Genomic DNA, 17,477 nt, shown 5'->3' with positions numbered 1-17,477 from the left:
AATGTAGTATCAGAATAAATCAAACAATCAGACAACAATTATGAAGAGTACCTGGACAGTAAATTAAAAAAAAAAACAAATCCATACCAACACATAATTTTAGAAGTGCATTTTACCTCTTAATCTCAGGAAAAGAAATTATATGCATTTGTTTATATACATATTACAAGGAAAATGGAAAAGACTGTGGTGACAACGTTTTACATGTCAATAATTAATTTCATGTGACTAAATCCCCCCCAAATCTACATTCCTAATGTATGAGTGAAAATACTTTAGCTATTTCTCCCATAGTCCTACAAATCACATATTAAGCAACTGATGGTGAAAGCACCTCTCTTATGAACGGAATGTTTGTGCCCCCTCCCCCCGAATACAAATGTTGAACTGTAGAGTCCAGAACAGTGATAGATGAGCCTCTATTGTTTAAGTCTCCCCGGCTATGGTAATTTGTTACGGTAGCCAAGGTGACTAAGACAACCTTCTATCTAAGACATTTCTGATATTGAGAACGATCTCTTCCAATTAGCCATTCGGAGTAGAGGAAAAGCAGCTTCCCCCTTGTTATTACTCTAGCAGGACAGGCTTCCTCACTTTTCAGGCTAGAAAGTTCCTCTATTCCTCTACAGTTGTCATTGGCAATGTTCCATTTTTCCAGAATGCAGTCCCTGGCCAACCCACGAAGGACACAGAGTACAACTGACCAGCACTGGCCACTGGTCACTTGTTCAGATAATCCCGCAGGATGGAAGCTCTAGTTTCCCAAGAGGTCGACTCCCACACATGTCAGTAATTGACTCAGTAAAAGAGAAGGGTGGGGTTAGTTTTAACTTTGAGATCTATGCATACAGGTCTGCTGCTGCTGCTGCTGCTAAGTTGCTTCAGTCATGTCTGATTCTGTGCGACCCCATAGATGGCAGCCCACCAGGCTCCCCCGTCCTTGGGATTCTCCAGGCAAGAACACTGGAGTGGGTTGCCATTTCCTTCTCCAATGCATGAAAGTGAAAAGTGAAAGTGAAGTCGCTCAGTCGTGTCCGACTCTTAGCGACCCCATGGACTGCAGCCTACAAGGCTCCTCCGTCCATGGGATTTTCCAGGCAAGAGTACTGGAGTGGGGTGCCATTGCCTTCTCCAATGCGTACAGGTTTAGGAATCTCAAATGCTAAATGGGGCCAGAAAATGACACAAAAGAAAAGCGTAATGCAGTAGGTAGGTGTAAGAAGTGAAGGCAGCCTGCTTCATCTAAAGGCACCGACTTTACAAATTTTAAACATAAAACGTGTAGACCAAACAAAGCGTATTTGGTACTGATGCAAGGAGTGTCCACAGCGTAAGTGAAAGGACCGGCTTTCAAAAGGACCGAGTTTCCTGAGACTAGAGGAATGCAAGTGATGGGGGGGAAAGGGTGGGAGGCAGCAAGTTGAGGGAATGTGTGTTTGAGGAAATGATCAGTTTACAAGTCCGTACCACTAGACTAGAGCCCTCTGAGGTCAGGAGCAGGTGCTCTCAGCCCCTCCACAGAGCATCTGACACACAACAGACAGAACTGCACTGGACTCAAAAGCTTTGGCTTACACAAGAGCCTCCCGGGGCCTGAAGATGCCCAGAAGTCACAGTCTTCCCAAAGCTCAGATGGAGAACCAAGATAAGCCTGGGGTGTCTAGGCAAGAAGAGCACCATCACCCCCAGCTGTAGGGTCTGGCTGCCTGGGGCTGATAGCCTATCTCTTGCCAGAACACGGAATCTTGGGGAAATATCACACAATCTCTGTGACCCTTAGTTTAGTCATCCATAAAAACACGGATTATGATGTAATAGGGAAGAACTTTTTGTATTCTATTACAAATTAATCACTAAAGGGATGCTGCCTATAAGCTTAGATGGTAGTCGTCCGTCTCTGGGAACACTGCTTCCCAGGTGATAAACATTAAGCTAAAATACCTTGGTTTAGCTCACAGGAAACATCCTGACCTGTGAATATCTGTGAAAGACTGCAGGGAGGAAGAAATTAACACATTCCCTCTGGAGGCTGATGGGAACCAGGAAGTGTTTGACTTTACTCTCTCCCCTTTCAGAATAAAAGGAGTCTGAATTCAAACTCAGGCAGGATGGTTCTTTGGGGGGGTGGAGGGGGGATGAGCCTGCCACCTTCTTGGTTTGCTGGCTTTCAAATAGCATCGTTATTCCTTGCCCCCACAACTAGCCTCTCGATTACTGGTGAGCAGCACAAGCTTAGACTCTGTAAACAGTGATACTTCCTTTAATGAGAGGTTTTCCTGGTATCTCAAAGAGAAACTTTCCCTAGGTGGATGAGTGAAAAGATTAAGGTGGACAGGCCTGCATTAGAAGCATCTGGGATGCTTGTTCAAACATGATGGAACCTTCTGGAGGTGGAGGCCAGGGATCTGCATCTTTAACAGTCATTGCTCGTAATTCTTCCACACAGTTAAATTTCAAGCCACTGGATTATGACATTTTCCGGTTTTGCCTCTCCTGACTCCTATTGCCACGTGAATGGTCCTAATAACTTCCCACAATGCTCCAGACTCTCTCTGACCTCCATCCATCTCATTCCTGTCCTGTACACTACTGAGTGATATTTCTTACTGAAAGGTAGTTCCAGTCATGCTATGCCCTGGATTAAAAATCTTCAAGGGCTGCACCTTGTCTGCCAAATCCTTGTTTTTGTACCTTTCCAGTCTTAAAGTTCTCACCTGTTCCTTCACTGGGTTCCTGCTGAACAGGTCTATTAAGTGTCCCAGAACAAGATCTCTGCTTTGCAAATTCCCCGCCTCTGTTTCCACGTGGATGCCACACTCCACGGCCCAAAGTCCTAGCCTCTCCTTCAAGCACTATTCCATGTGCCATCTTCTTTTCGAGTCTTTTTGTGATTGCTTGACCCGGTGTGACTTCTTTCTCCTCTAAGCCCTTGCTATTCTCTGTGCCTCTCTTAGGATTTTCATATTCCACCTAATGCTATTTTGTACTATTTTTATCCACTGCACTATGAGGAAGGCAAAAATCCAGGAAGGCAAAGCCTATGTTGGTAAATTCAGTGCCTAGCAGAGTGTGTGGAACCAAGTTGGATCTCAATAACTGTTTGCTAAATCCATGAGTGACTCCACATGACTAGGCTGTAAGCCAGGGAGGCAGACACTTTTTGTAACTCCCGTGGCACTTAGCAGAGTTTTATATTCAGTAGGTATTAGAAATGTTGTAAATTTAAATTTAACATCTGTCAGTTTTTTTTTTCCTTTGATGACAAATTATTTAAAAAACAACATAGCCAAGACTTCAATACTGAATGCTAGAATTTACTGACTTTTTTTTTTAACAGTAATAACCATGACTGTCTTTGGAACCTTAAATGGAATGTGCATCCGTATTTAGGAATACTAAAATTGCACTAAAGTAAGGTGACTATTTTCCCTATGGTTAAGACCAGCAGTTATGCTGTTTTACTTCATGAGACATACTTAGATTCTAACTATATTCCCTTTATAGCATATGACATAAGGAGCTCTCAAAAGAAGAAGTTCTATTTTCATTTAAATTACTAAATGCAGAATAGCTCTACTACACATCTGTGCATAAGCATATATATGTCTATAGATAAAAATATAGTCCCTTACTGTTTTAAATTAAAATTACATTTTGTGATAATTGTGGATTTACAAGCAGCTGTAAGAAATAATGCAGAGAGGTCCAATGTACCCATTACCCAGTTTTTTGCAATGGTCAGTCAGTTCAGTCACTCAGTCGTGTCCAACTTTTTGCGACCCCATGAATCGCAGCACGCCAGGCCTCCCTGTCCATCACCAACTCCCAGAGTTCACTCAGACTCACGTCTATCGAGTCAGTGATGCCATCCAGCCATCTCATCCTCTGTCGTCCCCTTCTCCTCCTGCCCCCAATCCCTCCCAGCATCAGAATCTTTTCCAGTGAGTCAACTCTTCACATGAAGTGGCCACAGTACTGGAGTTTCAGCTTTAGCATCATTCCTTCCAAAGAAATCCCAGGGCTGATCTCCTTCAGAATGGACTGGTTGGATCTCCTTGCAGTCCAAGGGACTCTCAAGAGTCTTCTCCAGCACCACAATTCAAAAGCATCAATTCTTCGGCGCTCAGCCTTCTTCACAGTCCAACTCTCACATCCATACATGACCACTGGAAAAACCATAGCCTTGACTAGATGAACCTTTGTTGGCAAAGTAATGTCTCTGCTTTTCAATGTGCTATCTAGGTTGGTCATAACTTTCCTTCCAAGGAGTAAGCGTCTTATAAAATGATATTAAAGTATCACAACAAGGACCTTGAAATTGATACAATCCACTGATTGAATTCAGATGTTCCAGTTTTGCTTTTGCTCACCTATGCATAAGTGCTTTAGTTCTATGCATTTTGATAGTTTGTATATCCACCATTACAGCCAAGACACAGGAGGGTCCATCACCACAAGGATCCATCACTGGACGCATATAACCATTTCCCCTTCCCACCCTAACTCCTGTCAGCCACTAATCTGTGGCTTAGTGTAAGCATAGTGTAAGCATAGTGTAAGCATAGAAGTAAGAAGCCACTTACTTCTATGACTCTGCCAATTAATGAAAATTACATAAATGAAATCGCAAAGCATATTATCTTTTGGGATTGGCTTTTTTTCACTCAGCATAATTCCCTGGAGATTCATCCAAGTTGTTAAGTGTATCAACAGTTCATTCTTTTCTGTTATTGTCATTTTCTTAAACTGAAGATCCATAGTTTACATCAGGGCTCACTCTCTGTGTTGCAAGTTCTGTGAGTTTGGACAAATGCGTGAAGTTATATGCCTACCATTACAGTATCAAATCTGATAGTTTCACTGTCCCCCAAATCATCTGCGCTTCACTTATTCATCCTTCTACCCTTGGCAACCCTTCTCAACCACTGGCAAACACTGATATTTCTCCTGTATCTATAGTTCTGCCTCTTCCAGAATGTCATACAGTTGGAATCATCGAGTGTGTAGACTTCTTTTTGCTGGCTTTTGCACTTAGCATTATACATTTAATGTTCCTCCATGTCTTTCCATGGTTTAATAGCTCATTTATTTTTATTGCCAAATAATATTCCACTACATGGATGTACCACTGTTTTTCTATTTGCCTATTGAGAAATATCTTGCTTACTTTTGGTTTTTGGTAATTATGAATAAGGCTGCTATATCCATGTGTGGGTAGGTTTTCGTACTGTCATAAAATTTTCACCTCATTTAGTTAAATACCTAGGAGTGTGATTGCTGGATCATATTATGGTAAGACTTATGCTTAATTTTGTAAGAAATTAGAAACTGTCTTCCAGAGTGGCCATACTATTTTGCTTTCCCACCAGCAATGAATGAGAGTTCCAGTTGCATTACATTCTTGTCAGCATTTGATATTGCTAGTTTGACAGCTTTAAAAGGTATGTAGTGGTATCTTGTGTTTTAACAATTCTTCAATGACAGATGATGTTGACCATCTTTTCATACACTTATTTACCATCTATATATCTTCTTTGGTGAGATGTCTCTTCAGATTTCTTCCTCACTCCTTAACTGAATTGTTTTCTTCCTGTTGCATTTTAAGAGTGCTTTGAATGCTTTGGATACAAGTCCTTTATCAGATATGTGTTTGGTAAATAACTTCTCTGAGACTCTGGCTTGTCTTTTTAAACTACTGACGGTGCCTTTCAGACAGCCGATGTTTTTAACTTTAATGAATTCAATTTACCTATTTTATTCCTTCACAGGTCATACTTTTAGTCTTATATCTAAAAACTCATTGCCAAATGACTAGAGCAATAATTGCAAAAAGTGATTGACTTTAGCTTGGTGCCCTGGCAGTATATATACAAAGACCACAGGAAGTCAACAGGCTTGTAAATGCTTCTGCAAGAGCAGAGAGATGGAACCCATTAGAATATAAGAGGACAAAGAAACAGAAAAGGCAAAGTACATGTGACAAGAGCAAGGGCGGGTGTCCATCACGTGACATGGGAGGAAGCTTAGCTGCTCAGTGCTAAGGAACCTATTCAGTTCAGCTCGGTTCAGTCGCTCAGTCGTGTCTCTTTGCGACTCCATGAATCACAGCACACCAGGCCTCCCTGTCCATCACCAACTCCCAGAGTTCACTCAAACTCACATCCATCGAGTCAGTGATGCCATCCAGCCATCTCATCCTCTGTTGTCCCCTCCTCCTCCTGCCCCCAATTCCTCCCAGCATCAGAGTCTTTTGCAATGAGTCAGCTTTTCGCATGAGGTGGCCAAAGTACTGGAGTTTCAGGTTCAGCATCAGTCCTTCCAAAGAATACCCAGGACTGATCTCCTTTAGAATGGACTGGTTGGATCTCCTTGCAGTCTAAGGGACTCTCAAGAGTCTTCTCCAACACCACAGTTCAAAAGCATCAATTCTTCGGCACTTAGCTTTCTTCACAGTCCAACTCTCACATCCATACATGACCATTGGAAAAACCATAGCCTTGACTAGACAGACCTTTGTTGGCAAGGTAATGTCTCTGCTTTTGAATATGCTGTCCAAGTTGGTCATAACTTTCCTTCCAAGGAGTAAGAGTCTTTTAATTTTATGGCTGCAAGCACTATCTGCAGTGATTTTGGAGCCCAAAAAAATAAAGTCTGACACTGTTTCCACTCTTTCCCCATCTATTTCCCATGAAGTGATGGGACCAGATGCCATGATCTTAGTTTTCTGAATGTTGAGCTAAAGCTTAAAAGCCAACTTTTTCACTCTCCACTTTCACTTTCATCAAGAGGCTTTTGAGTTCCTCTTCACTTTCTGCCATAAGGGTGGTGTTATCTGCATATCTGAGGTTATTGATATTTCTCCTGGCAATCTTGATTCCAGCTTGTGCTTCTTCCAGCCCAGCGTTTCTCATGATGTACTATGCATATAAGTTTAATAAGCAGGGTGACAATATACAGCCTTGATGTACTCCTTTTCCTATTTGGAACCAGTCTGTTGTTCCAGGAACCTATTACTGATGCTATTATTGTGCCATATCAAAATCACCTGAATTCTATGTCACATGGTTAACCCAAGTATAAGAATATGGAAGGGATCAAAAATGTGTATTGTCATTGTTCCTCAAATGGATGACTTCAGGAGAGAACCAAGGTCAACAGACATCTTGCCTAGTATTTTTGAATGTTATTCAGAGTGTTTGGAACATTCCTGCTCAAAACAAATACAGCCAGTCAAGCAGACAGACAGGATTTCAGAGTTAAAGCCTGTTCTGGTTCAAGAGTGTGAAACCAGATTAACAGTGCATCCACACTCTTAATCCAATCCAGGTACAACAAAAGTCATATCCCATTATAAAGAATTGCTTTATCATCTTAGTAAAAGGTAAAACCTTCAAAATCCCCAGAAAACTAGCAGACTCAATACCAGTCAAATCCCATTATCCCCACACCAAAAGACTACAAAGCTCTGAGCTGTTCTGGGATTTTATACTATTGAATACATCTCAAGTACACAGGATACAGTCTTGGGATATGGGAATCTCCTTTCTTAATGAGAATCTTCTCATTTTTATTTTAATGAGATTTGTTGTCATGTAATTATAGTCTGAAACATAAGAAACTTTCAGACCACTTTTGTATGTGTGTGTGTGCATGTGGGGGTGGGTTGGGGTGTGGGGTAGTTCATTAAAAACATCTGTTTTGTAACTGAGGGCACTTTTGACTTGAGTCAGTGAACTCCTTCTCCAGCAAGAAGACAAAGGTACTAAAGAAGGAACTGCATTTTCAGACAGGGAGCTGGCACCAGCTATAGGGACAACCCCACCAACACTGAGAACCACGGCTAAATGCCAGGCATGCTGGGAAAAGGAGAGTTGCAGAGGGAGTTAAGCCTTTCTCTTGCTCTCAAGAGGCCTGAGGGTATTTTCTAGCAGGATAACAGAACGTACCTAGAGCACTTCTTATTCTTCTGTGAAGGGGGGAAGAACCACCAAATAAATTCTACCACCCTATGAGATCACTAATCTGTGAACTTTAGACACTGGAGGTTGGATGGTTGTTAAATATTATATAATCCAATGCCCACATTTTACAGACAAAGAGAAATCCAGGAAAGTGAAAAAAAAAATTGGTTTAAGGTTGCAGGTTTGGGACTAGAACCCAAATTTCCTGCCTTCTAATCAAGTGCTCTTTCCTCTAGATCACATCACCTCTCTTAGAGCTCAAAGGGCTTTTCTCACTCCTTGGTCTTCCCATAGTTAGACTGCACCTAATTACTCAGTTAGACTCAGACTCACAGAGCTCTTGCTGTTTTCCCTATACAGTCTCATCTTCCAAGAGTCTCTTTCATTGTTTCAACTTTGCAGACAACTGTTAAAACTTTGAAGGAGTTACTTCAGCCTAGGTGGGAAAGAGACCACCAGCGCAAGGAAGGCATCCTCCCCACCTCTGTGGAATGGACTGTAAACGTACACATCTGGCACGGTGTTCTCAGACACCAAGTTACACCTGTGAAACCTATCACAACCACCTGTGCAAACCCTAATGGAAATCTCCCTCTTAGGTCAATGACGCCTTAATTCTCTAGGTCCTGTGGTAAAACCTTGAAGCTATTTTTGCTATTCTGGCATGAGAGTGAGAGTATCTGGTTTTTAATCCTTATTCTACCACTAACTGAGTAGTTTTGAAACCCTGGGCAAGACCTAGCTTTCTGAGCTTCCTCTCTTCAACTAGCAAAACGAATAGAGCTGTAACCTCTGGGATTCACCTTCTCTGCAGAACCAGTCAAACCCAAGGTGGGAGACAGAGAGGAGTCTCTCTGTCTCTCTCTCCCTTTCTTCCTTCCTTTCCTCCTATTTATTTATTGCATATCTCTCAGATTTCTCTCTCCTCCATGTTCATCACAGTCAAGCCCTTCATTTCTGGGTTTATTACTAAATATGCTTCAAGCTCTTCAGTGTAGATATGGCTTGTTAAAAGCAATTTTGCATGCTTGCTCAGTCACTTCAGTCATGTCCAACTCTTTGCGACCCCATGGACTGCAGCCCGCCAGGCTCCTCTGTCCATGGGGGTTCTCCAGGCAAGAATACTGGAGTGGGTTGCCATGCCCTCCCCCAGGGGATCTTCCCCACCCAGGTATTGAACCCACATCTCTTACGTCTCCTGTACTGACAGGCGACTTCTTTACCGCTAGTGTCGCCTGGAATGCACGAGTTATCCTAGAGGTACATAGACTAGACTGGAGCATAGGAAGCTCATTAAGAAGCCTACTAGAATAAAGATCAATCTCATACCAAAAACCTGTCGTTCAAGTCCCCCAAAGGCTGGCTTCAGTTGGCCTTTCTGCTTTCATTTCACATGACTCCTCAACACATAGCCTTTCTGTCTTAAACACTATTGTTTCTTTCCTTTCTGTGAGGAAAGTGTTTTCTTTTTTGGAAACTTAATTCCAATGATTTCTTTAAGAGCAATTTCTTCCATGGAGTCAGTAGTCTTTCCTTTCTCTTAATTTTTATACAAATATTAAGAGTACCAACAATAATCCCCTTTCCTAATTCCCTCTAGTAAATACTGTTAGCATAAAAAAGATGAGATGTAAAAACTCTTAATCAACATTTACAGAAGAATATATATGTTTTACATATATTCTTTATATATATATATATTTTTATTATCTCTTCTTGTTTCCTTTGCAAATTAAAATAAGCAAATGACTGTTGACCTTTTTGGTAGAGGATTAGCATATAGTTTAAACTGTCTTAGAATAGTTAATAAGAAAAATATCACAATACATTTTCTTGGCTCTACCAACATTCTAAAGATGTCTGCACAAAAGTATATGAATTATTACTAAATATATGTATAACTTAGGCAAATATTCAAGCAAACAGTGAGGAATATTACATATATGCTTACAGAGTAACTTATTCCATTATGAGATAAGTTCTGAAGACTCTATTTCTGTTTCAGTTATGAAACAATCAGTGCCAATCTGACCAGAAGCATGTCGATGTTAGTCAATAATGTAGAGAAGCATTTGGGGAAAACAAAGTTTTATTATCTCTTTTCTATGGTGACTCTGATGGTAAAGACTCTGCCTGCAATGCAGGAGACTGGCGTTTGATCCCTGGGTTGGGAAGATCCCCTGGAGAAGGGAACTGGCAACCCACTTCAGTATTCTTGCCTGGAGAATTCCCTGGACAGAGGAGCCTGGCGGACTGCAGTCCATGGGGTCACAAAGAGTCGGACACGACTGAGTGACCAACACTAACTAAAGTTTTACTTTCTCTCTTTCGAATTCTTTTATTGCTAATTTGAATATCTTCCTCAGAGAAAGGCCACAATTGGAGGAGTGAAATGGTCTCATCTCACGTGGCAGGAGTAAAGTGGTGTGGTCACAGCCCATCAGTCCTCTCGGCACCCACTCTGAGAACATTCACTGCATCCGCTTGTACCAGCTCCAAGAGAGACTGTTTCAAGAATGGAGTTTGAAGCAATTTTAGGTCCCATCACTACTGTCTATTTGTCATAACTGGAAAAAATATCCACTACACTACAAAAAGATTCTGTTATCCAGTATTTGTTAATTATGATTGAGACCAGAAACATACAAAGTTTCAAAGAAAACAATTGAAGGGAACATCTGAAAGTAATTTCCCCCCACTCTTTGTTGTTCTGCTACTCACGGCAAATCTTCCAAACTGGAGGCTTCATGTCTTGGATCCAACAGATCATAACCACATTCATTGTAGATTTCCAAATAGGAAATGTGCGTTGTATATATTTTGCTGCTGTCCTGATTGGGAAAGAGAAAGATGTTATTAAATGGCTATAAATCATGATTCAGCTTAGAGAGAGATGAACACATTTATCTTTAGTTCCCTTACAGTTTCTCTCCTTCACTTTCTCACTTTGCATGGTTTTCATTTTCAGTTCGTGACACTTTCAAGTTGCCAGTTACCATATGCATGAAGCTTTTTTTTTTAAGATGGCCAACATCCATGATTACAAGCAACTTCAGTCTGTTATTTTTTATTGTTTCCACATTATATGTAAAAAGTCAATATACACTTGAAATGGACCAACTTGGTTGCAGAACTGTATAAAACACTATTTTTTACTTTCAGACAGGAAAAAAAAAAAAACACCAGAACACAGAATTGTTATTTCAGTTTAAAAACTTCAGTTGCCAAAGAATTTCCATCTTCAATCGTAATTCCTTTTTAACTTTTCTAATATTCAAATTTCCAATGACAGATAACAGACAGTAAATAGATGTGGAAAGTGAATTCCAGGGGACAACAATAAGATGGACATTAACAGTAACAGTAAGATGGACATTAACAGCTCACTACTTATACCTTGCATGCTCAATTGCTCAGTCGTGTCTGACTCTTTGTGACCCCATGGACTGTAGCCTATCAGGATCCTCTGTTCATGGGATGTCCCAGGCAAGAATACTGGAGTGGGTTGCTGTTTCCTACTCCACTTATACCCTACCTGTTGGGTTAATTTTCCTTGCCCAAGTGGCAAATTAGAGATATTCAGCTATTGATTAGAGAAAGGCCTTTTCTGTGCGTCATTGCTGAGATGCAATGATACATGCATCAAAGTAATTAAGATAAAAGTCAAGGTGACTGGTCCTTGTCTCAGTTCTGCCAACAGACAGAAAGAACTCACTCCCTCTTAGATGGAATAAAACAGGGGATTTTTTTTTTCAGGTCTCAAGAAAAATCCAAGCTCTGTTTTTCAATACAAAGTATCAATAAGAGTACCTCTTCTTGTTTCCCCCAAGACAGAAATGCTTCCATTTCTGCAAATATTAAGAGTCTTGCTACTCAAAAGAGGAGAGTATATTTGTGTCTTCTGGCAAGAAGGTCGGCAGATTGTCAGAGTGGATATTCATAGATAGGATTCTTTTCTATATTCAAGAAAACCCATTTGACAGGTATTATTCAAAGAAGAAGATGGGAAAAGAATCATGGCCTGCAAATTCAAATCTGGAATCTTGGTCCTGGCAACTCTGAGCTGCTACCAGGTCAGGCTTCTGTTCCACACCCACTAAAGTGTGGAAGTTGGATAAGGACTCTGTGTTCTTCAGGTTAAAATTAATATGATTCTCTGGCCCTAAAATGGCCCAAACTATCCACATAAAGATACTACCACTTCATAAAAATGAAATAATACACGAAAAATTAAGGCAGTTCTCAGCTAACACATGACTATAGCGGGATACTCAAACTACAGCTGAAATTCCGTGTCTGGTGTTCTGCAAAAGTGACAGCATGGGTTGAATCTCTACTAAACAACTTCTCCCAACCAGATGCTGGAAATCTTGATGCAGGTGACGCTGGCTGCTAACACTGACAAATGATCTATCAATTATATTAGTGTCCTCCTTTAGTAAAGGCATCATATCAACATAATTTAGGGGGCTATAGCTTACATTCGTGCAGGAAACAAGAGACTACAAATATACACTGCAACGCTAGACAGTCTGAGTGGCCTTTAGTCTAAGCCAATGTTTCCTAAAATACTACTTAAAATACTTGTGGAAAAAAGTGCTCCATGATCAACGTACATGCTGTCCATCCCTGAAAGATTCTTAGAGCAAGTTACAATCCAAGGGGAATCACTCAGCAACATCCTGAGATCCTGTCTGAAACAACACATGTCTAAAACTTATCTGAACATATCCGACATGCCCCATCGATTATGGTTTGAGATTTTAGCGTACAAATATGAATTCATCTCAGCACCAGACAAAGCTGGGTTAGAGCAGTGGCTCTGCCTTTGTAACTGAGTGATCCTGCGCCCTTAGCCTCAGTTGTTTAATCACGAAATCGGGGATAATAACCTTTAATTGCAGAACTATTGTAATGGAGAAATAAGTCTCTGTATTTTAAATCCTAACAACAATGCTAGGCACCGATAAATGTTAATAGGCACCGATAAATCATTGCTGCTGCTGCTATTATTATTTCTGAAAGCCTCCAAACAGAGAATTCAGTATGTGAATACAGAAAGAAAGGAAAAGAAAGGCAAAAAGAACAAACTGTATGTTCATCCGCAGGGGAGAAACTCTCTTCTTTCAGAAACCAGAAGAAATAAAAAAAAAAGTCAGGAAAATGGCAAGTCCATTGCCCTGAGATGATAGGGATAATTCCTTTGGCTCCTCCAGCTCCTGCATTTTCTGGGCTTTTCTTGGAATACACACTTAAAATTCACCGAGCTATGTGGCAGCTACCTTTCCTTATTACTCCTTTTTTTACTGTTTAGGAGTGCCAGACTGTAATGTAACACACATGTTCCCTGCAGACAGCCTTTTCTCCTGCCCCCAAACAAGCATGAGCCTCACAATACTCAAAAATAATGAGTGGTGATTTCTAAAATAAATGGAATCAATTTTCATCTTTGAAAATCTTTGCAAATGTGCTCCTATCACCTATTCACAGGCATTTTAGCACCTGGTATGCACTAGTTCTTAGTTTGTCTTGAGATAAATACTTTGCATAAGTCAAATGTTTCCTTTAAGGAGTCTGGAGAGCACCATGTGACTTCTAAAGCAGTCAACTGGGGGCAGCTGAGTACCTGTCGGCATTTCTCAGCTAAGAAGTAAGGACAAACTTGATGAAGAATTTCAAAGCTGCCTCTGGCTCATTCGGCCACAGTTCAGTCGGTTTATAACAAATGCGTTGTGCCCCATCCTGTTAATCTGTTCATTTACAAGGAGTTGTCCTGGATGGGGGTCCCTCCAAGTCCAGGAGGTTATTTAGAATCATTCAGAATGAAATGAGGTTTAGAGTAACATCAATGACAAACATATAAAACAATGAACCCAAGGTAGGTACTTGGGAGATATTTAGACTTTAAAAACTGTATTTTGGTAACCACAGATGAAATTTAAAGACAAATATATTTTCTGTTAGGAAAGAATTCATTTTGTTTAACTTAATTAGGGGATTAGCTCCATTCGTTCTAAGTTTCAAAGGGTTCTTTGAAATTGGTCAGAAGTCAATTGGCCAGAAGACATTAATGGCTGTAGCGATAGCTATCGTGTTTTGAGCATTGCCTATGTGCCAGGAATTGGACAGTGTCTTTAAATACAGTATATTCAACTCTCAAAGCCACTCCACAAGCCTGAGACATCGAGCAACTGCCCGAGTCCACACCCTGTTAAGCGGTGCACTAAGAACCAGGTTGGTCTGTACCACCTTCAGTGATTTCCTCAAGACAGCACACTCCGACATTAAGCCGCAAAAACTACTAGAAATTATATTCCCAGTTTGTGAGATCTGGGAACAAAACAAAACAGCTAATGTCAGAAATAAATGAGTAAACGAAAAGGAAGAATTTGGATTCAACATATATATTATACTCAATCCTTTCCTTCCCAAATTTTCTGGCACGCAGAGCTGGCATGTTTGTGCTAGGGAGATGAGCTGAACTAATGGGTAATTGCTACTTTATGGGTGGAAATTAGAATTCTGCATATCTCAGCAATTCTCATCTTTGCAACTCAAAATGCCAGCAGTATACAGTGGAGAAATTTTGGAAACACTGTTACACTGACCCAGTTAGGCCATTTGTTCCACAGAAGTGATACAACCAAAGAAGTGCTAGAACTAGCCGAGATGCCAGAGATTGTCTAGTACAATGCAGTCCCTATTTTCAGAGGAGAACTGAAACCTAGAGAATTTAAGTGACTCATTGTGTAGGATTTGTTTAAAAACAGCCAGCAAAATAAAGCCAGCCTCATGGTCAGTTTTCTCAGTTTTAAAATGGGGATAGAGATACCTACACTGTAAGTTGTGTTAAATCTTGATAAAGAAACAGATACTTGGGGGACATAGTTTTTTGAGGCAGCAACCTGCTGTGTTCCCCTTTGCCTAGCAAAAGTAATAAAGCTACCCTTTGCTACTTCAAAAAAAGAAAAAAGAAACAGGGATTTGGAACTATACAATAAATGATGCATATACTATAGAAAGGAAACTCCTCTTCATAACAATATTAATTGCAATAGGATGTTTACTGTGGTAAATTCCTCTGGGCTTCCAATAAAAGTGTGAAGGAGGTAAAGCCACACTATCCTATTCACTGCTTTAGTAGCTAAAATAAAAGATATTTTTCAATTTCTTAATGAGAAATAGAAGATATTAATTGGGAAAATGTGTTATCTGTTCTTTTAACCTCCATGGGTGTATCAGAAGGAACTCCCTTTGAGTCTTTGCTGAAGCAGAATCACTTAAAATGAGGCACCTTCTGGATTTCTACCTTTTCAGCAAAACCCCAAACTTTCCTTAAATGTAAATTATGGCCAGAGTTACTACGCAATATTTCATCATTTGTATACAATACAATAAAATGTCACAGTGAATTTTCCACCCCCAGTAAATTTCTGCGGAATGTATCGAGCATAAAATGAACTGGAAGCTCCATACCTTTTGTAATTGCTCAAAAATGTATGACAGTGTCCTTGGGATGATGCCTCTGTCGCTGTAGCGCTCCGCCCCGCCCGTGATGGTGAACGTCTTACCGCTGCCTGTTTGTCCATATGCAAAGATGGTACCATTGTAACCTGCCAGGACGCTGCGTAAAGGAATGACGCACTTTTAATATCAAAATGGCTAGTTGTATTTGTATGCATGCACGCATGCTAAGTCGCTTCATCGTGTCCGACTCTGCGACACTTTGAACTGTAGCCCTCCAGGCTCCCCTGTCCATGGGATTCTCCAGGCAGGAATACTGGAGTGGGTTGCCATGCCATCCTCCAGGATCATTTGTATTATATGGCTATTTTAATAGCAATTTGATTCAACACTACTGAAAAGACATCGATAGAAATATCTATAGAAATATTTATGGATGTGACTAGCTAGCTAGGAATTATTTTTTATTTAGGAGTCTTAGCACATCAATCCTTTTCTCTAAGAAAGAACTAGTAACTCAAATGGGATCCAGTCATCTGAAATATTTTCTTCTGTTGTTTGAATAAAATTTTTATTTTAGAATATAATTAACCCTTGGACAACAAGGGTCCACATATAATCAGATTTTTTTCACTAAATACATACTACAATACTACATGATCCTCAGTTGGTTGAATCCAGTGATGCAAAACCAGGAATACAGGGGGCTAACTGTAAAGCTATACTTGGACTTTCAACCTAAACCCCTCATTTTTCAAGGGCCAAATGTAGTTGACCCTTTTATATTTACAGAAAAGTTGCAAAGATAGTATAGGAAGTTCACATATACCCCACACCTGGTTTCCTCTATTGTTCAGATCTTAGACGGATATTGTGCATTTGTCACAATTAATGAACCAATATTGAAATATATTATTACAAACTCTACACAAATCTCCTTAGTTTTTAACATAATTTCTCTTTTGCCCCTGCTTCACTGAGATAAAGTTGGCATATAACATATATAAAATTAAGGTGTACAATGTGATGAATCAATACAATATATACTGTGAAATAATTACCACAATAAGTTGACTTAATAAATCCATCAACACATTCATCACCTCAAATAAGTATCTTTTTTGTGGTGATAACATTTAAGATTTGCTCTCTTTACAACTTATAAATACATAATACAGAATTGCTAATCATTGTCACTATGCTGTATATTAGATGCCCAGAACTTACTCATCCTATATTTAGAAGCTTATATCCTTTGGCCAACATCTCCCCATTTTCTCTACTCCACAGCCCCAGGTAACCACCATTCTACTCTCTATTTCTATGAGTTTGTTTTTATAGATTCCACATATAAGTGAGAACATATAGTTTTGTCTTTAACTTATTTTACTTAGCATAATGCTCTCAAGGTCTATCTATGTTGTCACAAAAGAATTTTCTCCTTTTTTATAACTGAATAATATCCCATTGCGAATATATACCACGTCTTTATCTATTCATCCATAGATGGACACAAGTTTTTCCATGCCTTGCCAATTGCCTTGGGAGTGCAGATATCTCTTTGAGACAGTGATTTCATTTACTTTGGATATACAGTTGACCTTTGAACAACTTGGGTTAGAATTTTGACGTGGACTTTTTTCAGTAAATACAAAAAGCCTTCTGCATTTGTGGGTTTTACACCTTCAGATTCAACCAACTGTAGATTCAAGTTTCCACCCAACGTTCATTGAATCCACAGATTCGAAACCCGTGGATACAGAGAATCAAGTATGGGACTTGAGCATTCATGGATTTTGGTAAACACAAGGGGTCCTGGAATTAATCCTCCACAGATACTGACAGATGTCCGTATACCCAGAAGTAGGGGTGCTGTATCATATGGTAGTTCCATCTTTAATTTTTTTAAGGAAACTCCATAGTGTTTTTAATGGTGGCTGCAAGCAACTTACATTTAACTGACAGTGTACAAAAGTCCCCTTCTCTTCTCTTGAAATCAGGAAATATGCCTCCAGCTTTGTTCTTCTTTCTTAGGACTGCCTTGGCTATTCA

At 40.0% G+C, this 17,477-nt stretch overlaps 1 protein-coding gene across 5 annotated transcripts in view; it reads right to left on the bottom strand.

Moving 5' to 3' along the window:
• The window catches only part of KIF6 (kinesin family member 6), a 425,992-nt gene that overhangs the window by 315,089 nt on the left and 93,426 nt on the right, over positions 1-17,477 (bottom strand). For all 5 annotated transcript variants that reach the window (XM_006074723.4, XM_006074724.4, XM_006074725.4 and 2 more), the window contains exons 4-5: positions 15,438-15,585; positions 10,683-10,792 (exon numbers count right to left, since the gene is read on the bottom strand). In XM_006074723.4, the coding sequence (XP_006074785.4) occupies positions 10,683-10,792; positions 15,438-15,585 (258 nt within the window). The remainder of the gene's footprint in view (positions 1-10,682; positions 10,793-15,437; positions 15,586-17,477) is intronic.

Source organism: Bubalus bubalis, chromosome 2, assembly GCF_019923935.1.
Source record: "Bubalus bubalis isolate 160015118507 breed Murrah chromosome 2, NDDB_SH_1, whole genome shotgun sequence".
Taxonomy (NCBI): Eukaryota; Metazoa; Chordata; class Mammalia; order Artiodactyla; family Bovidae; genus Bubalus; species Bubalus bubalis.
This window is presented reverse-complemented; position numbering and strand designations above follow the sequence as displayed.